Source organism: Camellia sinensis, chromosome 5 (assembly GCF_055761805.1).
Source record: "Camellia sinensis isolate YWXY chromosome 5, ASM5576180v1, whole genome shotgun sequence".
NCBI lineage: Eukaryota > Viridiplantae > Streptophyta > Magnoliopsida > Ericales > Theaceae > Camellia > Camellia sinensis.
In genome coordinates this window covers 156271358-156294088 of record NC_138965.1, presented here as the reverse complement: position 1 = coordinate 156294088, position 22731 = coordinate 156271358, and the positions used below count along the sequence as shown (strand labels likewise).

At 36.5% G+C, this 22731-nt stretch overlaps 1 protein-coding gene across 1 annotated transcript; it reads right to left on the bottom strand.

Moving 5' to 3' along the window:
* Window positions 1-791: 791 nt before the first annotated feature.
* Window positions 792-1235, bottom strand: LOC145791806 (uncharacterized). The gene has a single exon (XM_082872247.1). It carries the CDS (start codon window positions 1233-1235, stop codon window positions 792-794), a length of 444 nt encoding a protein of 147 aa, XP_082728373.1.
* Between the last annotated feature and the right edge of the window lie 21496 nt (window positions 1236-22731).

The window sequence follows — 22731 nt, the reverse complement described above, 5'->3', positions numbered from 1 at the left end:
CATGGGCTTTTTACTCAGTCCTTCTCAATGTGGTCCATAACGGCCTATTCCCCAGCTCGGCCCAATTTATAAGTATAAATTACCCTCTCAGTTTACATTAAAGGATAAAAGAGATTGTACATAAGTGGAATCTAAATTCAATGAATAAAGATTACCATATAAAATACCAGAACCAATCATATGAGAATTGTGAAATAAAGAGACTCTATTATTTCCAAACTTAAATTCATAACCACAGGAATCAAGTTGTGAAACAGAAATTAGGTTTCTAGTAAAAACAGGAACATAAACTATGTTTACTAAATCTAAAGTGAAACCAGAGTCTAAAATTAGACGGAGGGTGCTAATAGCCTCAGCGTCCACTTCTATTCAATTCCCAACCGTAATGGTTCGTTCTCTTTTATTTAGTTTCCGACTTGTAAGGTATCCCTGCATGGAATTTGTTATGTGAATACTTGCACCAGTGTCAATCCACCAAGAATTTGGTGGAACATCTACCAAAAAGGATTTATAAGACACAAAGCATTGAGTGTTACCTTTCTTGTCCAACCAACTTTTAAAACCTGGACAGTCTTTTCTTATGTGACCTTTCTTTCGACAGAAATGGCATCAATCTTATTTTCTTCATTAGCCTTGTGAGTTTCATCATTTGCATTCTTCTTCTTCTTACTTTTTCCTTTCTTGAAAATCTTCTTGGTTGGACCCAAAGTGGTAAGGTGAGTCAGATCAAGCTTTTCAGCTTTAAGCCTCTCTTCTTCTTGAACACACATGGCAATTAACTCACTTATCTTCTACTTATCTTTCTGCGTATTATAATTGATCTTAAAAGGATCAAATTGCGCAGGAAGTGAAGTCATAATGAAATGAACAAGAAAACCTTCAGAAATTTCCATATCCATTCCCTTTAATTGAGAGGCCATGTCATTCATCTTTAAGATATGTTCACGAACACCACTCAAACCATCATATTTCATTGTCATCATTTTAATCATGAGAGTACTAGCAAGGGATTTGGAAGTTCCAATGAATTGTTCTTCAATAGATTTCATATAGCTCACTGCACTTTCAGAAACAGGAATTGCTCCTTGAATTGCAGACGTAATTGAGCCTTTCATAATCATTAGACTTAAGCGATTAGAGCGTTCCCATTTTTCATATAAAGCCATGTATTCCTTAGAACTTGTATCATTAGGCTTTGTAGGAGCTGGTTCTCTTAATGCATAGTCTAAATCCATAATTCCCAAAACAATTCCAATTTGTTCCTTCTATTTCTTAAAATTAGTTCCACTCAAAGCTTCAATACTAGACAAGTAAATATTAATTGCAGTAGGATTCAATGCTGCAAACACATAATATAATCAAGAAAACTACTTTTCATATCTCATAAAAATAACACCACAAGTTAAATATATCTAACTATAAAACATAATTAGTTAGATACGAAATCAAGGTATTTCTCCGTTGGGCCGAATAACAATATATTTTAACAATTCATAAAAGTAAATGAGATGACTAATGAAAATAAACAACATAAAATAAAATAAAATAATCATTAAGACTGTAACGAGTTTGTCACCGTTGGGCAGAAAAACTCAATGTCTCTTATTTTATTTTATTAATTAAAGCACGTGAGAAGTTTATCACCGTTGGGCAGAAAAACTTATTGCTATATTTATTATACTAATCATCTCAGTTGTTCAAACATACATAGTGTTGAACCTCCGTTGGGCTGATCAACAATGTTTCAACTCATAAGGTGTGTAACAAAACATTATAAGTACATAAAACATTATCTTAATTACCACTTGTTCAATAATTTTCAATTTTTATTTTAATATCAATAGAATAAAAGATTGGCCAAAAATAAAAATTAAATTGGACAAGTGTAAATCAAGGTTTTGCACTTGTTATACAAAAATCATCATAAAATGAAATTCATACTTGTACATTTCATGCATCAGAATTGAGAACCATGGCTCTGATACCAATTGATAGAAAACTTTGCGAAACATAAACTAAAAACCATTAAGGATTCAATTCTATACATGAAAACTATATGAATTTCTACTATACAAAATAAGTGAATACATACTTTGATTCATGATAATATGAAATCCTCTTGTAAGAAAAAGAAACCTTGAATAGAAGGTCTTGATCTTTAAGTTCTTTACTTGTCTAAGATCTTCAAACCACTTCTCTCTCTCTAGTCGATGAGAGCCTTCTTGTGGTGATAACTTGAGTTTTTTTGATGGAGTGTGGTTTGGGACCTTACACTATTTATACTAGTATTCTTCCCATCAAAGAATCCATTCATTCAATGAATTTCATTAAATAGATTAAAATATCTTATACATTCATGATACATAATGCATCTTCTATATTAATGAATTCATTAGATAGATTAATGTATCTTATATATTCATAATAGATACATAATGCATCTTTAAGATTCATTCATAATGAATCTATCACATTCAATGCATTGGCATTATCTTCATTAGTCTTCTATACATTATGTATATATAGGTGTATTCATCAATGATTAGTCAGCGTCTAATTGATGTACATGTATCTTACTTAATGAGATGAATCTAGTATAATCATACATAAGTCACATTAAGCCATATTTAGGAAAAATTCTTACATAAATGACATATACGGAGGATCCTACAAAATGAATATTGAAACGGAACTTATAATCAACTTTACGAACTCTTTAAATTCTCTCAAATTAAAATATAAACTTGATAAAAGTCTAATCCTTTGTGAAAGTCTTCCGTATGTAAAATATAAAGTGAAAATGAGTCATTAATCTGTCTCACAATGTGTATAAAGCTATTAATCTATCTGATCTATTAATGCCATAGAAAGTTTATGGTGTGGGAGGTTGGTGGTTCAAATCTCCACAAGAGTAGGGTGTAATTTTTTTTTTTTTTTCGGAATGAGCTTTTGGCAACTAAATCTGTTTAGTCGCCAATTCCTTGAGTATTGGCGACTAAAACATTAGTCGGTAAATGTATAATTTTAAAAAATATAATTGACTATTGGCGACCAAAGTTTTGGTCGGTAAAGACTTGCTTTTTGACAACTAAAAACTCTCAACGTGAAATTGTTTCTTTAATCACTTCTGGTTTTACTGGTATGCTCAAATCTTAGTGGAAAAAATACCTTACTGAAGATCAAAGAGAATCTATTATACATGCTGATCAAAAAGATGAAAATGATTTACCTATTTTTGATGAAACTATTGGTTATTATCACCCTGATGGTATTAACACATTAATCTATACCATAGTTCGACATTTAATAGAATTGTTGTTATCCGAATTATCTGAATCTGACTGGGCTTCAGCCTGATCAACAAGCAGACGGGCCATCTTGAAAAGCTCATCTCTGGATGACTTGGGTTTAACCTTGGGCTTAGTAGGAGTTGGAGATTTAACCTTAGACTTTGCTTTAGCAGATGTGGGCTTTGCTTTATCCTTTAGACTTTGCTTTAGCAAATGTGGGCTTTGCTTTATCCTTTAGACTTTGCTTTAGCAGATGTGGGCTTTGCTTTATCCTTTGATTTGGCCTGAGTAGAGTTGGGCTTAACAGTTGTGTATTGATCTTAAACTTAGTCAAAAAGCTACTAAAGATAAACATAAGGCTAAATACGAATTAGGTAATTTTTGTGAATAATGTGGTTTACCTCCTGTTGTACCCTCTCGTAGGAAGTCACACAAACATAAACATAAATCATCTTACAAATATTCTAATAAATACAAAAAGAATTATTCACCTTCTAAATCAAATGATAAATTCTACACTAAACCCGAAAAGAAATATTACAAAAAATTACATCCAAAATCTAAATTTACTAAAGATATTACTTGTTATAATTGTGGTAAAAAAGGTCATTATTCTAATAAATGTAAAGAAAAACAAAAATTAAAAGATAAAGTTAATCAACTCCAAATTACAGATGCATCAAAAAACCAATTATATGAAATCTTTCAATTAAATCAATCTGTTAGTAATTCCTCTTCTGATAATCCTAATACTTCATCTGATTACCATTCACCCAGTGAAGATTCTGAAAATAATATTAAATTAGAATGTAATGATATTTGTTGTAAACCAGTTAAACAAATCACTGTCCTTACTAAACAAAATCAAGAAGAATCTGCTCTTATTGAACTAATTAGTCGATTAGAAGATCCAAAATTAAAACAAAAATATACTGATAAACTTAAATTTTTATTAAAAAATCTGGATCAAAAACCTAAGTTTGATAAACCTATTATTAGTCTATCTAAAACTTTAGAAAGATTTAAAAATAAACAAAAAGAGATTACATTACAAGATCTATAACATGAAATTAATCAAATTAAACAAACTATTAAAGATTTGCAAACTAAAGATAAATCATTAGAAGATGAAATTATTACGTTAAAACTTAATAAAAGATTAGAAAATTTCCAAGACAATAATAATGAATCTCCTCGTGCATCTGATCATGATTCTGATCATACTAATCCTAAAAATCTTTTGTTTGATAATCGATCACACCATTCTAATCTTGAAGATAACAGATTAAATCTTATTAATAAAATTCATATTCAAAAATGGTATTCCAAAGTTAAAATTGTTATTAATAATTTTAAATTAGATGTTATTGCTTTAATTGATACTGGTGCCGATCTTAATTGCATTCAAGAAGGACTACTCCCTACTAAATATTATGAAAAATGTCATGAAAAGTTCACTTCTGCTAATGGTAGTAAAATGTATATTAAATATATATTACCTAAAGTTCATATTTGTCAAAATAATGTTTGCTTTAAAACTTCATTTGTTTTAGTTCGAAATATGACTGATAAAATTATTTTAGGCACACCATTTATATATTTATTATATCCATTTACTACATCTAGTGAAGGAATAACTACTCATATTTTAAGACAACCTGTTACTTTTAAATTTTTATCACCACCTAAAATGTTAAAATTAAATTAATTAAAAGATTGTTCTATTTCTCAAACTATTAATCGATTAACACGCCAATTACGTTTTCTTAAAGAAGAAATGAATTATAAGAAAATTGATCAACAATTAACTGATCCAGTTCTTATTTCCCAAATTAATGATTTTAAATTAAAATTAGAAACAACTGTTTGCTCTACTTTACCTACTACATTTTGACATAGGAAAAAGTATGTAGTTACATTACCATATATTAAGAATTTTCATGAACGACAAATCCCTACTAAATCTAGACCTATTCAAATGAATCATGAATTACTTGAAATGTGTAAAAAAGAAATTAATGAATTATTAAAAAATAGAATAATTAGTCCAAGTAAATTACCATGATCTTGTCCTGCTTTTTATGTTAATGAAAATGCTGAATTAGAACGAGGTGTCCCTCGCCTAGTTATCAATTATAAACCATTAAATAAAGTTTTAGACTGGATCCGTTATCCAATTCCTAATAAAAAAGATTTGACTAAAAGACTTAGTCAAGCTGTTATTTTTAGTAAATTTGATTTAAAAAGTGATTTTTGGCAAATTCAAATTCACCCTAAAGATAGATATAAAATTACTTTTACTACACCCTTTGGTCATTATGAATGGAATGTAATGTCATTTGGCTTAAAAAATGCTCCTAGTGAATTCCAAATTATAATGAATGATATTTTTAACCCATTTAGTCATTTTTCTATTGTCTATATAGATGACACATTAATCTTTTCCAAATCCATTAGTGCGCACTAGAAACATTTAATTGCATTCTTCTACACTATTAAAAGTCATGGTCTAGTTATATCTGCTCCTAAGATTAAATTGTTCCAAACTAAAGTCCGTTTTTTAGGATATGATATTCATCAAAATACAATTTTACTTATTAGTCGCTCCATTAAGTTTGCGTCTAAGTTTCCTGATGAAATTTTAGATAAAACCCAATTACAACGGTTTTTAGGTTCACTCAATTACATTGCTGAATTTTGCAAAGACCTTAGGAAAACTTGTCAACCCTTGTTTGATCGGTTAAAAGACAATCCTCCTCCTTGGTCTTCTACTCATACTTCTATTGTTAAACAAGTCAAACAATATGTTAAGTCTCTTCCTTGTCTTGGTATTCCTACTGAAAATTCCTTCAAAATTATTCAAACTAATGCTTCTGATATTAGTTATGGTGGCATTCTTCTTCAGAAAGTCACTCCTCAATCATCTGAACAAATTGTTTGTTATCATTCTGGTGTCTGGAATAAAGCACAATTAAATTATAGTACTATTAAAAAAGAAATTTTATTTACTGTTTTATGTATTAGTAAATTTCAAGATGATATTTTAAATCAAAAGTTTTTACTTCGTGTTGATTGCAAATCTGCTAAATATGTTTTAGAAAAAGATGTTCAAAATCTTGCTAGAAAGCAAATTTTTGTCCGTTGGCAATCTATATTAAGTATTTTTGAATTTGATATTGAATATATCTCTGGTTGTCAAAATTATATTCCTGATTTTCTTATCCGAAAATTTTTACAGGGAGGATAGCGATGGCCACTCCTTTTATCTCTTACCATAAAACCCAAATTACCTATTACAATACATTGATACACCAAACTGCTTACCGTATTGCTCGACTAAAATTAGCCAAGCCTACTACTAAACGTCCTCAGTATATTACTACCACCAAATCCAAGCTCGTCGCCATTTACTTGCTGATTATTACAACTGTTTGGATTATCATCAAACCTACTTAGATCTCCTAAGTGATTATTAATCTTTGTTGCTAACCTTTGTTTTTATTAAACAGATGTCTCATCCCAGGTCTCCTTCCAAAGCCCTGGTCTCATCTGGTCAACACATTGTTCCTCCTCCTTTGGAGCTAGTAACCCAATACCATCCTATTGAAATGATTAACTGTTACCAAGTTCTTGGTAATATTCCTAAACCTAGTTATACATCTGCTTTGGCTACTGATCCCTTTGCTTCATCCAGCCAAGCAGTTATTCTATACCCTTCTAATTCGATTAAAACTGCCCGTTGTGAATATGTTAAATCAACCACTACTAACTTATTCTTCAAAGAACCTAGTCACCCAAAGAATCAATCTATTAATGACCTGGTTAAATCATATTTTCCTCCTGGATGGCATTTTGTTCCCATGCATCCAGAGAAAACAATCACCTTCTATAAAGACATTTTGTTCAACCATCAATCCATTGTGATTAAACCTATTTATAATCGAATTTACACTAATAAAGTTGTTTACCATTCCCTTTATATTCATAACATTATTTCTCTGGCTGAATTGGGTTCTCCTTATCAGCTTCGAGAATTACCTAATAACTCTATTCAGTATAGTTATTATGACTATATTGATGCCTGGTTCAAAATATTTCTATATCAGACTGAAACCTTTAGTCATTCCTAGTTCATTCAGTTTGATCAAAAGTTTAAATCTGAATTTCCTACTTGGTTTCTGCGATAGTGGACTCATTATGGCGTCATTTCAGATATCTTCGCAACTATTGTGCTGGAACAGGCTAACTATTTTTCAACTGTTTTCTCATTCACTTCACAACAGAAGAAATTCCCTAAACTGCTCATTTTTATATCCAAATATAAGATCCCTTGGATGTTTAAATGGCATTATGGCATCTCTGATGATGTGATTCAAAGGATTCATTCGGTTAAATTGTGGGATAATTACAAAATTCTCCGCATTGTTGAACTTGTTTAAACTGAGTTCCCTATTAACATTCATGCTCCTACACCTACCATGGTTAAAGCTCAACAGAACCCAACTGCTTCAATTACCCAAGGAAGCCCACTTCCTACTGTTAATCTTGGAAGCCCAACTTCAAGTTCTTCCAAGCCCAAGTTATCCAAATTAAAGATTCAATCCATAACTGTTAAGCCCAGCTCTACTCAGCCCAAATCAAAGGATAAAGCAAAGCCCACATCTGCTAAAGCAAAGTCCAAGGTTAAATCTTCAACTCCTGCTAAGCCCAAGGTTAAACCCAAGTCATCCAGAGTTGATCTTCTCAAGATGGCCCGTCTGCTTGTTGATCAGGTTGAAGCCCAGTCAGATTCAGATAATTCGGATAACAACAATTCAGCTAACCACAATTCAGAAGAAGGTTCAGACAGTTCACATTTTTCTGAAGGTTCAACCACTGGTTCAACTACTCAAAACCCATATGGCCTCGAGTTTCAAGATGTTCAGGACCCATATGCCTAGTCAATCAGCCCTACATTGGATTCCATATAGATACAAATTAGTTTCAATCAATCCTCTTTTGAGAAAAGCTGCCAATTTGTATTTATATTGATTCCTTTATTAACATGTTTCCACCGAAAGTAATGAATAGTAAAATGTCACTATTCACTTTTGCTGTTCATCACTCAATCAATTTGCCAAAAGTTGCTTCAACTTTTGTCAATCAGCCGAAAGCATCCGACAGCCTGCTTTTGTCCATGTACTGCCAGCAGCTCTCTTGATCAACTACAAGTCACATGTTGCATAGTTAATTTTGTTTATATAAATTGTAATGGTTAAGTCATTTGTAATCAGAGTTGGTTTCAAAACTGAAAAGTTCTGTGTGAGAACTGAGTGAGAACCAACACCTAGTCAACTAGTCAATCTGCTTTTGTTTAAACATGTATTTTGAAGCAATCTACTACAACTGCAATATTTGTAAAATAATTGTAAGTGTTTTTACTTTATTTTGTGCTCATTTCAATTCTCTGCATTCTTCATCTCTGCTTCCGTTCCTTTGTATTCTTCATCTCTGCTTCCGTTCCCCTTTTAGTCGCTAATACCTTTCCCGACCGTTTTCCAGCGACCAAACCGGCGACTAAAAAATTTAGTTGGGGAAACTTAAAAATCGACTTTTAGCGACTAAAAATTTAATCGACAGATGTATTTTTTCTTGTAGTGTTAAAGAGAACGGACAAGACATCAATGATTTGAGTTTTGGACAATAATGATTGACAATAAATATATTAAATTTAGGTTTTAAATTGATACTACTAACAACTGTTTTTTTTTTTAAGTCGCCACTAACACAATGTGACACTAACCTGACCCATATTCAACCGTATATAAGGGTAGCCGTGGAAATACAAAAAAAAATAAATAAATAAATTGGTAAACTATTTTTTATCTAATTTAGCCCTGAAAATATTGAATTGTTCATAATTTTACACCGTATCATTCCAACACCTATCTAGATTTTCATGAAATATATCATGATTGTTGACAACACCTAGTGACACGTGGTGCCACTTAAATCCAAACTCATGCATATCCAAACCAGTATGAAAATGGTGCTGTTTAAAATTACATTGGGTATTATAATTTAACACAACTTACAAATTTAAGACAGATAGATTTTACTTCTGTAAATAAAATTGCATTTTTAACATAAAATAGTAAATATATTGTAGCATGTGGCATGTAGCATTAACATAAAATTGCATTATTTATGAATAAAACTAACACTTTTAACATAAAAATAATAAATATATTGAAGCATGTAACATTGAATTAAACAGCTAACTCTTCAGATAATTAGATTCAAGTATTTTATTTTTCACTTTTAAATCACATTGGGTAATATAATTTTACACAACTTATTTTTTAAGACATGTTAATTTTTAGTGCTTGAATAGTAAAAGAAGTTGGCATAAAAATGGTGATTAAAATAGACATTTAGATTTAATTGTCTAGGATTTTGAAACATATGTCGGCAGGCCGTGGATGATGAAAATTTGAAGCATCCAATAGCAATTATGGACGAGTAATGCTAAAAATCTTAAAAGTTTTACTAAAATTTTTATCAAATATGTCTCACATAGGTGTGAAATTCACACTATGTGAGCCTCACATTCATGTGGGATATTTGATAAAAATTTTAGTAGAACTTTTAAAATTTCTAACATTTTTTATTATGGACTTCCAAGCAGACATAGAAGAACAAGGGGCAACACACGGACAACAGAAGATGAAAGAGACATAAAGATGGACACAGCAATGACAACAACAATGACGATGATTGTCCAAGTGAATTTTGGTTTCTAATTGTTGGTGATGATGGCCTGATGAGTTTGTGGTGGACAAGAACAATGGCAATGGATAATGAGCAGACGGGTGACAAGTGATAAATAAGATAATGATACGGGGATAAATGTAATTAGGAAACGTAAATTTAAAATTTATGAGTATTTTAGTCGCATCAAGATAAATTATCATAATAGCCTAAAAAGTTTTGAGAGTGTACTACAATTGAGAAAAAAAATCAAAATTAAATTTATGCCGAGCATCCAAATAAAAATTATTTTGAATTATGTAGTTTTGTAATAGTTGCACTTTGTAGCCTTTTAACTTTAAAAAATTAAATTTTTTATTTCACTCGGGACAAAGTGCAACTCTTAGGATGTTATAGGATACAAAGTGTAACTTTTAAATTGATAGGCCAAAATACAATTTAACTTAATTATAAGATCCCAAAAATGAGAGATGGAAAAAAAAAACTTAATAATTATAGAATGCAAAGTGCCATTAATAGAGAAAGCGAGGGAGAGAAACTTAATAATTATAGAATGCAAAGTGCCATTAATTTTAAAATTTCTGTAATTTGATACTTTCATATGATTGTAGTTATATACATTAGTAAAAGCAAAAAAAAGTTGCAATTAATATAGTTTTATATTCCTTCAATATTAAGTAAACATGTCACCATATGATAAATCAAATCAGTTATGTATACGGAAATAACTAAATATGGAATATACAAATGTAAAATAAAAAATATTCACATTGTAAATCTTCACAATACAAATGCGAATATTTTTTATCTCACATTTGTGCATTCTATATTTAGTTTTTTCTGTGCAACTAAACTTTTTCTAAATCAAGCCAAGGATTAAGACTTTAAGAGACATTTTGGGATTTTGTTGATTTGATCCTTATATAGTGTGGCTACTAGTTACTTCTAACACAATAGTTAAAAAGGCAAATTAAAAATACATCTCCTGAAATTTGATTAAAATACAAATCATTCTCTGTGATTTTAAAAATTACATTCTATCATTTGAGGTTTCTAATTTCGTAACAAATTGTCCCTTTTATTAATAAATCATGAAGTCAATTAACAATTTTTAATAATATTATAAATATGTTTCAATTAATAATTTAGGTAATTTTATTATTGTATTAGAGAGCAATTATGAATTTCATTTTTTTAGTTAATTATGTTAAATAAAAAATTCTGACAAAAGGATATTTGTAATTTTCGAAACCACAAGAAACAATCTATACTTTAAGTAAATCTTAGAGGGTATATTTATAATTTACCCTAATTAAAATGACTTTATGGTGGTTTTAAACCATTTTCGAATTCTTCGGGCTTAAGGCTTATTGGCATTGGCAGTGGGAACATCATCCTTAGATCATGAAAAAAGCTACAAAAAAAATAATGGAGCAGGATTCCTTCGGTTCAAAACCTGAATTAGAGAGGGTTGTTTGGGTCCATGGGACACATTATAGGTTCTATTTCAATGATTAGAACCATTTATTTTATTGAATATTTTGTGTATTTCATTCATAAATAAAAAAAAAAAAAAAAAAAAAAAATTGAAGTTGATCTGAAAACTATAACTTATTCAATTTATTATTTTTGTAATAAAAAAATGCATAATTTATTCCATTTTTTTTTTGTGAAAAATATTGCAAATTGAACAAGTTATAATTATTGGATCAATTTTTTTCTTTTTCTTTTGTAGACAAAATGTATGAAGTGTCTGACAAAATAAACAGTTTAAATCATCAAAACGGAATCCATGGTAAGCCCCAAAGGGACAAAACAGCCATTTTGAGTCTAAATTTTGAAGCTCAAAAAATAAAAGACTAATCTTATACATAAATGATTTTTAATAATTATTTTTATCACTAAACATACCTTTATATTTAATGGTTAAAAAATGTATAAAAAGTCTGTTTATATTTAACATTTTCAAAATAAAATATTGTGTCTATCACTATATTAAATTAGAGCCATGCACTTGGCATTGAACAGTTGCCAATTCACCACCATGTATTATCTATGGATAATTCTTTTGAATTTTAGGTAGACCTACCAAAACATAATGCATGGTTTTGACTAGCAGTTTTGAAAATAACTTTAGCCCATGGCAAATTCTTATTATTATTATTTTAGCTAGCCCACACTCTATAAGTACACAAACTCACTTGTTACGTTTGGCCACACCACCACCACAACCCTACCGTCATTGTTATTAAAACGCGAGAAAAAAGCAAAGAAGAAGATGCACAATCCACCACCATCTGATCCCCACCACCCACCACCACCGCACGCGCCTCATCCAGGTCCTCCTCATCACGAGCCACCACCGCCTCATCATGGCGACCCTCCTCCGGGACCCAAAGCGCCACCACCAGGCCCTCCAGAACCTCACAAACCACCACCTCCTCACCACCACCACTGATCCTCCTCATGTTATGCCTATCATATATATATAGCAGTGTGCTAGCTATATATATAGCTTTTGCTTTTGTTTTTTACTCTTGTTAAATTTCCTACTAGGGTTGGAGTTATGTATATCTGCCATTCCAATTCTACAATTACTTCAGTTGCCATAAAAATTTGATAATCAAAAGCAAGGGTATATCTGAAGTGTTGTGATATGGGGAGGTAGGAGGGAACGATACTACTACTTGGTTGGTGCTGTGTAATTCTGAGTGTTTGGTACTAACATGTGTGTATGTTACATGACATGTTATAAATAAATGGTGTGACCTAATATTTTAATGTCGCTTGCTCTTCAATTTTCCTTCTTGAATTTGGGCTTTTTCTTTCTTCCTTTTACTTGGAGAGAGAGAGATGAGGACTTCTGGATGTATAGGTGGAGTAATGATCTTTTGTCTCCATCTCCTACTGTTTTTGTCCTAAATTATCTTTATTACTAACATGTGTGTATGTTACAAGGAGCTTATTTGATTTGTATGAAATTTTGAAGAGGAAAAACAGGGAACAAATGATCTTTAACAATATAATGAAAATAAGGTCAAAAAATGTAATTGCAAAACCACCTTATTTTAGTCGGAAAAATACTATTTATACATAATTTGTTACTAGAATGATGTGATTGTAGCAATTCTGTAATTAATTATCACTTTGATGAATATTTTATTTTAAAATGATAAGTACAATACAATCACATTATTTTGCATAAAAAAATTAATATTTTATTTTTATATCATTACTCATTTCAGTTTCATCAGGGATTGCGTAATCTCATACTTCACAATGAAGTAATTTATGTTGGGTTGGTTTGGAAATATGGTATTTTAATTAAAAAAATTAAAAATTATTAAAAAAATTAAATATTTTCATTTCATTAAAAAAAAAGTTAAAAGATTCATTCCTTTGTACTACTCCTAGGATGTTAAAAAATATTTTTTATTTCACTCGGGACAAAGTGCTACTCTTAGGATGTTATAGGATACAAAGTGTAACTTTTAAATTGATAGGCCAAAATACAATTTTAACTTAATTATGACATCCCCCAGAAAAAGAGAGAGAGAGAGAGAAAAAAACTTAATAATTATAGAATGCAAAGTGCCGATTTTAAAATTTCTGTAATTTGATACTTTCATATGATTGTATTTGTATATATTAGTGAGAGGGTAATTTATACTTATAAATTGGGCCGAGTTGGGTAATGGGTCGTTATGGGCCACATTGCAAAGGGCTGAGTAAAAAGGCCGTGAAGTTACTCCGGTCCAAGAGAAGTGTAAAGTTATTCCGGCCCGAAAGAGATGTAAAGTTACTCCGGTCCGCGAGAGGCCTGAAGTTACTCCGGTCTCAAAAAGCTTATGATAAGTTTGGACGTCACTCATAAAGTTATTCCGGTTTGGACCGGAGTATTGGTTATTTCGGTCTAGACATACCGTGGTTAGCATTGAGAAGAGCCGAGGTAAGAGCAGTGACTGGAAGAGCCGAGCTAATGTTATCTCGGTCTAGTCTGCGGCTTAGCAGTTTGCGGCTTAGCATAGCCGTACTTACCTCGGTCATGTTGAAGTCTGACCATGGTAGAACCATCTCACTTGGTTTATGTAGTGAGGGGGGTGTTGAAGGATAAGCATTATCTTTCAGGAGTATGAATTCTAGGAGGACTCTACACGGAGGAGTAAAAGTTCTACTAGGATTGTGTCACGACCCAAACCCGCCCCTATGGGTTTAGCACCGTAACCGGCCAGTAATCCAAGATTACCGAAGGCCTGCTTAACAGTAATACAGAGTACAGGGGCTGGCGGAAGCCAATACAGTAAATAAACAATGTCCAATGAGCTGTGACAGTCTGTATGCAAAAAGACTTTTCATTTAAATATATATACAGTCGGACAAAACAGTATGTACATATATACAATCATTCAGTTCAGGGAACTAATCCCTATCAAACAGTACAGTACCGTAAACAAAACACTTACAGAGACAGAAGGGGGAACTAAAACACCCCTAAGCCATAACTTGACAGGCTCGGAACCTCGCAGTGAGGCACAGTGGTTAGCTTGACAAAACTGGAGCTTAACCCCGACGCTTCTAACCACGGTCTGGTGCCTGTACACCTACATATATATATGAGCAGTGAGCTAAAGCCCAGTGAATAACGTAATGCGTAAAGAGGTTAAGAATGAATGTTCTTACAGTAATGAAAACAGTTCGTTAATTCAGTATATCAGTCATTCAGTCATATGTGGTATATCCATTAGCATAACAGTACAGTAAACAGTAGGTCTTAAAAGACCGAACAGTAAATGATGGCCATCAATCAGTAAACAGTAGTGCTTCCAACAAGGGAACCGACAGAGATCTCTGTAACAGTAACAGTAAACAGTAGTTGCTAAGGATGCCACAATACAGTTCAGAATATAAGACATACATTCACTCAATTAACAGTATCAGTTCAGAAAGCAGTACAGTTCAATTGTTCAGAAGATAATCATTTTGAACATATCTTTACACAATTGTTACTCACAGAGTTCTGGGCTACAGTAAGGCTAGAGCACGTCCCCAGTCGCCAACCCTACACAGTTACAGATCGAACACACACTAAGCTACACAGTTGGGAAAGATAATAACTTAATCCCTAATTTGCCTCGGTGTGGTCTACATCTATATCCTCATTAAGATGTCTTAAACTAGGCCTAAGAATGCCTAGGATGGGATGAGGATGCAAAGATGCACTTTAAAAGCATTTTCAGAATTTTCAGAAAACAGGGGTCACGCTCGAGCGTAGGTTACTCCGCTCGAGCGGACATGCAGACAAAGGTTTCCGCTCGAGCGTTCTACAAAACAGTCAAAAGTGTTGGATAGGTGAAAATCACTCTCGATTGGGCGCTCGACACTCGCTCGAGCATAAGACACAACATCACGCTCGAGCGTCAATTATTCCGCTCGAGCGGACTTCAAAACAGAACAAAATGCTGGGAGCACGATTTCCACGCTCGAGCACCAGTCACCCCGCTCGAGCGTGAGTCCAAATTCTGGAAATTCTAGATTTGAACCTCAAGCTCAAAACCAAGTTTTAAACCATAAATTTCGATCCTCTTGGGCCAATTTTCTAGAAAACACATCAAAACTCATACTTTAACATGATTCTAAAGCTCAATTGTAAAATCAAAGCCCAAGGGTGTTTCAAATAAATCCAATTCAAACCAATTTTCATGAATATGAAGAACATGCAAACATGCATGAATTTAAACCATTTCAATGCTCAAATACAAGCTCAAATGAGCTAACTCTTACAAAAACAAGATGAAAACATGGACTTAACATAACCATGAGCATGCATGTGACAATTCTCCATGGAATCAACTCAAAATTCAACAATTCAAACATGCATGCATGGAATGAGCTCTAATCCAACAACTTGAGCTAGTTCTAGGCTTAGATCACTAAGAACACAAGAACCATGGATGAAAATTCATAAACACAACAATAAAAGGTTGAATTTCCCTACCTAAGTCTTGAATTAGAGGTATGGAGGCTCAATGTTGCAAGAACTCCTTTAATCTTCCTAATTTCCAAGCAATTCTCTCAAGAACAAATCAATTCTCTCCCCCTCTCTCTTTCTCTTGGTCGGTTGAGACAAGGAAAGGCAGATGAAAATGTTTTGTATAAAGTGTAATAAGGCTCAACAATAGTCCAAGTAGTGGGCCACTAGGTGGCACCAATGTAAATAAGGCCAACTATGCAATTTATCAATATTTAATCTAATTTAATCATACCTAACCAGTTTTCAGATAAATATGTCATAAAATCCTATAAATTCTAACTAACACAGAACATCAATCAATTAACAATCAACAGATAGAAAATGCATTTAAACAGATACAGTCAATCAATCAGTTTTAGATTTCAGTCAGTCAGTTCAGTATTTCAATCAGTTCAATTACTTCAGTTATCAATCACAATCAGTCTCAGTTTAGCAGTAATCGGTAGTTATCGGTAAACAGTGACAAGGGTTGTTACAGATTGTGCCATGCGGAACCTATAAAAGCTCACAAACATCACCTATGGAGGAGGTAACACAACTTTGATTCCTGAATACACAGAGCTTTTGTCTACTTGTCTATTTTGCTGACTTAGGCATCCGAGAGGTTTCCGGCACACACCCGCTGGCTAGCTCACGTTTATGTTTTCAGGAAGTAAAGCAGCGACGTTGGAGGAACGCGGACTTGATCAACAGGATTATACGAGAAGGTTTATTTCTTTCCCGTACAATTGGCGCCGTCTATGGGAATTCAGACAAGAACAAAACCTCTTGATCAATCTTTTCCTCTTTAGAAGCAATGGCGCACAACGAAGATTTGTCACAGTCCACCATCGACGGACAAACACCAGAAGGGGGTGCAAGACGCGAAGGCCTACCTTCTATCCCTCCCATGGTAGACTTGGAGCCACAGCGACAAAATCCTAGGAGGGATACAAGGGGGAGGAGGCGGACTAACAGCCCCCGTCACTCTCGTTCACGAAGTCCTGACAGACAAAGGCGGAGGATTGATCCTCAAGTTCTGGAGGACCGCGTGAAGGAGCAAGATGAATTAATAAGGAAGATGGCGGCGGACATAGAGGCCATGAAGTGCCAGATGAAGGGAAAAGGAGTGGCGACAGGAGAGGGGCGTAAAAGCAAGACGCCCCCTCGCCGTTCAGAAGACTGTGGAAGGCATTCCACACCGTCACAAGCAGAGAGTAGAAGCCTCAGGACAGGCGATACTCAATCCAGAACCTCCAGAACTCGTTACTCCAGGTCTGAGAGAACAAGATCATTGAGGTCTTACACTAAGGGAAGTACTTATCGACCCTCGCGCTCGCACCAGACATCATCCAGGCAGACGGAGTTACCAAGATCGTCCGATTTGCGGAATATGTTGGAAGAAAAGGCACGAAGGAAGGAGGATACTAGGGCGCGCAACCCTCACAGGGTATCTGCCCTTCAGCGGTTGGCTCCTCAGACGCATGGAAGCGTCGAGGTCGGAATGCCGTTGCCACGCCCTGCCTACGAACCAACGGACAAAGCATTAGCAAGGCTGCAGACCTCACCGTTTGTTCCGGCAATTGAAAACGCGCCCCTTCCTTCAGGTTTCCTTCAACCCAAATTCACCACGTACGAGGGGAAGACGGACCCCTACATACACCTAAGCCACTTCCGCCAGGTTATGGCGGTATATCGGCGAAACGAGGCTTTGATGTGCATCCTCTTCCCATCAAGCCTTGGTGACCTAGGCTTGACTTGGTTCGAAAAACTTCCAGAAGGCAGCATAGCCTCTTGGGCACAATTGGCGGAGGCGTTCGTCACGAGGTTCAGAACAAACACCAAAACCCCAGTGGAGATTGACCAGTTACTCTCCATCGACATGGGTGAAAAGGAAACACTAAGATCCTACAATAGTCGCTACTGGGAGACATTCAACCAGATTGGGGACTGTCCCACCAACCTCGCCATTGCACAGTACAAAAGAGGCCTTCTAGTCGAAAACAGACTAAGAGACTCAATCACCATGACACCGCCCCTCACCATGGAGGCCTTGATGGAAAGAGTGCATTAGCACATCAGGGTGGAAGAGGATGGCGCCCGTGCCAAAACAATATCTAGCACGACCGCGGTACCAGATAAAAAGACCACAGCAAAGATCAAGGTAGAACGTCCGAACAAAAACGGACGAGGCAGGCGAGACAACGGAGAGGACCAGGATAAAAGATGGTTGAGAATCCGCACTGCCATAACCACGGTATTCATGAAACCGATCTACCATATTCTGAACGAAATACGCGATGAGCCTTTCGTCAGATGGCCAGCTAAGCTAGGAGAAGCACAGAAAGACTACGACGAAAGATCGCGATGCACCTTCCACAAAGAAAAAGGGCACCGCACTGAAAATTGCATGTCATTGAGACAGCATCTGGAGGAGTTGGTGGCTGCCGGTCACCTGGATAAATACATTGAAGGAGGGACGCAATCAGCCCCCTGGGACCACAATAACTCCAATGGAATGCCAATTGACGCCTCACCTCAAGGTGTGATCAATGTGATACATGGAGTATTCAAACCTGAGCGTGTATGCGAGGTCAGAGGGTCGATCAAGAAGGCTGAGCACTTAAGGGAGGTACTAAGTGCCCAACCTACCATCAAAAAGGGGAGGACAGAGGCCACGAACGTCATGTCTTTTTCAGACAAGGACTTGGAAAGAATATATTGCCCTTACAACGATGCACTGGTCGTCACCCTCCACATCAAGGATTATGACGTCAAGCGAATTCTGATAGACCAAGGTAGCTCGTGTGAGATAATGTACTACGACACCTTCAAACAACTAAAATTAGAGGACAAAGACCTGGCACCAGCTGTATCCCCCCTGATCGGATTCAATTCAATGCCAGAATGGCCAGTCGACAAAATTATACTGCCAGTCAGGGCAGGAAGCGTGACAAAACAAGTGGAATTCTGGGTGTTGAAAGTCTCTTCCACTTGCAACATAATCTTGGGAAGAACATGGCTCCATGCCATGAAATCAGTAGCATCATCCTACCATCAAGTAATGCGGTTCCCCAACGGAACCAGAGTAATTGAAGAGGTCTTTGGAGACCAGATTATGTCCAAACAATGCTTTGTCACGGCTAATGGCAGCCGCGCTGCCAAGGGATATGTTCATTCGGTGGAAGAACCTGAGAGCAATGAACTGTTTGTAGATGTCGGTAAAGCAGCTGATCAAAAAGCGGTGGAAGACTTGGTAGAGGTAAGAATAGATGAAAAGAACCCGGATAAGTTCTTTTTGCTCGGTTCGTCGTTATCCAGCACTGAGAGATTAGAAGTCTTGGAATTCTTGACCTTAACATCGAAGTGTTCACCTGGACACCCTACGACATGCCAGGCATTGATTCAAACTTCATCTGTCACCAACTCAATGTCCACCCATCCGCCAGACCAATCATTCAGCGCACTCGCAGATCGGCACTCCACCACGCCGAGATAGTGGCGAAAGAGGTGGAAAATCTGCTAGAGGCAGGAGCTATCAGAGAGGTCCACTACCCCAGATGGATTTCCAACATAGTCGTAGTGCCAAAGAAGAATGGCAAATGGCGTGTCTGCGTCGACTATAAGACAGTCAACAAAGCATGCCCAAAGGACAGCTTCCCCCTACCACGGATAGATCAATTGGTAGACCTAACAGCGGGGCACAACCGGTTTAGCTTTTTGGATGCGTACAGAGGCTACCATCAGATCGCCATGTACGAACCAGACCAGAAGGTCACGTCCTTTACAACTCCAAGAGGACTGTATTGCTACAAGGTCATGCCCTTTGGCCTAAAGAATGCAGGGGTAACATTCCAACGGATGGTCACCAAGATGTTTGAACCATTGTTAGGCAAAATAATGGAAGCTTACATCGACGACATGGCGGTCAAGAGCAAGGATAAGAACGACCATCTAAGAGACCTAGGTGAGATGTTCCAGATTCTGAAGAGGCACAAGTTGCGACTTAATGCATCTAAGTACGCGTTCGGAGTAGGATCTGGCAAATTCCTGGGCTTCTTGGTGACCAACCGGGGTATAGAGGCAGACCCCTCCCAGATCAAAGCTATTCAGGATCTGAAGAGGCCTAACTCAATAAAAGAAGTGCAGCATCTCACCGGCATGGCAGCTGCACTCAACCGATTCATTAGCCGGCCGTCAGACAGACTACGACCATTTTTTCAAGCGTTAAAAACCAAGTTCGAGTGGGACGAAGAATGCGAGCGCGCTCTGGAAAGCTTGAAAGAATACATGTCTTCTCCACCACTGCTGGTCACCCCAATACCTGGAGAAGAACTCTTCCTGTACCTGGCGGTCTCTCAGCACGCAATTAGCGCAGTGTTGGTCCGTGCAGAAGGAATCCAACATCTGCCCATCTACTTTGTCAGCAAGACATTGCTGGGTGCCGAAACAAGGTATTTGCCACTAGAAAAGCTGGCCTTAGCCTTAATGATGGCATCAAGGAAGTTGTCGCACTACTTTCACGCCCACACCATAGTTGTCCTTACAGCTTTCCCATTAAAAGCTCTGTTTGAAAGAGCGAACTTTTCTGGGAGAATCTTGAAGTGGGCAGTAGAGTTGGGACAATTCGACATCAAGTTCCAACCCAGAATCGTGATAAAGGCCCAAGCTTTGGCAGACTTTGTCGCAGAATTTATCCCAGGAAGTCATCATATCTGCCCAGTCGACCTGACTGACACAACCAAACTGGGGATAGAAGTTGACGCCGGAATAGCGCAATCCCTGGTGCAGTATACTCAGTCAGACCCCATGGCAGACCAGAATAAAGACAGCAAGCAAGTAGCAAACCAAGCTACACCGAGCCAAGACTCACCAACAAATAAAGACTTGGAACAATCAGATAGCGAGGGGCAGACAGCAAACATGGACCTTGAAGAAAACACCAGCAACACTCTTGACCCCACGACATCATCAGACCCCTCCATTTGCTGGAAGTTGTTCGTTGGAGAGATGTGGAAGCTCTTTGTGGATGGAGCATCCAACCGGCATGGCGCAGGACTTGGCATAGTCCTCATCTCTCCAGACGGCCTGATTGTGGAGCAAGCAATTAACCTTGGCTTCCCAACATCAAACAACGAAGCAGAGTATGAAGCATTTCTTGCAGGACTCAAATCAGCATTCTACATGAAGGCCACAGAACTGATGGTCTACAATGACTCACAGCTGGTGGTAAATCAAATTTCTGGCGACTATGAAGTAAAGGATGACAGGATGGCCAATTACCAAGAATTGGTCAGAACAGAGATTAAGAAATTTGAAGTAATAAGAATAAAACAGATCGACATGGAGGAAAACAGTAGAGCAGACGAACTAGCAGGCTTTGCGTCCATGGCAGATACATCCATCCCTCACCCACTACTAATTGACTACCTACCAAGACCAAGCATTGAGGACCCCGAAGTAGAAGAGGTATGTTGCGCCGAATTAGGCCCTTCATGGATGGATCCCATGATACTGTTTTTAAAGAACGGCATCTTACCGGAAGACAAGAAAGAAGCCAACAAAATTCGAGCAAAGTCGCAGCGATTTTGGCTCTCCCCATCTATGGCATTATACAAAAAGTCATTCTCAGGACCTTATTTAAAGTGTGTCCACTCCAGCAAAGTAGAAGCATTCTTGTTCGAAATACATGAAGGCGTGTGCGGAAGCTACCAAGGAGGAAGGTCGTTGGCTTACAAAGCCATTTCGCAAGGATACTGGTGGCCATACATGCAAGCAGACTCAGAGAAGTATGTGAAGAAGTGCGAGAAATGTCAGAAGTTCGCACATCAAATACATCAGCCGGCCAGAGAACTCCTACCATTGACCAGCCCATGGCCCTTTGCAATGTGGGGCTTGGACATAGTAGGACCATTTCCAACAGCACCCAGAAACAGGAAGTTCTTTCTCGCGCAACGGACTACTTCACAAAGTGGGTGGAAGCAGAAGCATTGGCATCAATCAAGGAAAAAGATGTGAAGAAGTTCGTCTGGCAGAATATCATTACTCGATTCGGCATACCTAAAGCCTTAATATCAGACAACGGCACCCAGTTTGATGGCAGAATCTTTAGAGGGTTTTGTGAAGAATACAAAATAGAGTTCTAAAATTCTACACCAGCATATCCCCAAGCCAACGGCCAGGCAGAAGCATCAAACAAGGTCATCTTGGATGGACTGAAGAAAAGGTTAGAAAGAGCAAAAGGCAAATGGGCTGAGGGACTTTCTCATGTTTTATGGGCTTACCGCACCACACCTCGACGATCAACAGGAGAAACACCATTCTCCTTAGCCTATGGCATGGAAGTTGGCCTCCCCACAATTAGAAGCGAAAATTTTGATCCAGACTTAAATGGAGAAGCCATAGCATTGGAGCTCGACCTCGCCGAAGAAAGAAGAGAAAAAGCACTGATTCACATTGCCTCATACCAACAAGAGTTATCCAGGAAATACAACAAAATAGTGCATCCAAGGCAATTCAAGATCAAAGATTGGGTGCTGCGCAACGTAATGGGAAACACCTTGGTCCCAGGAGATGGCAAATTAGGGCCTAATTGGGAAAGACCCTACAAAGTGGTCGGATTAGCTGGCAAGGGGGCATACCACTTAGAAGATGAGGACGGCAAAGTAATTCCCAGGCCAT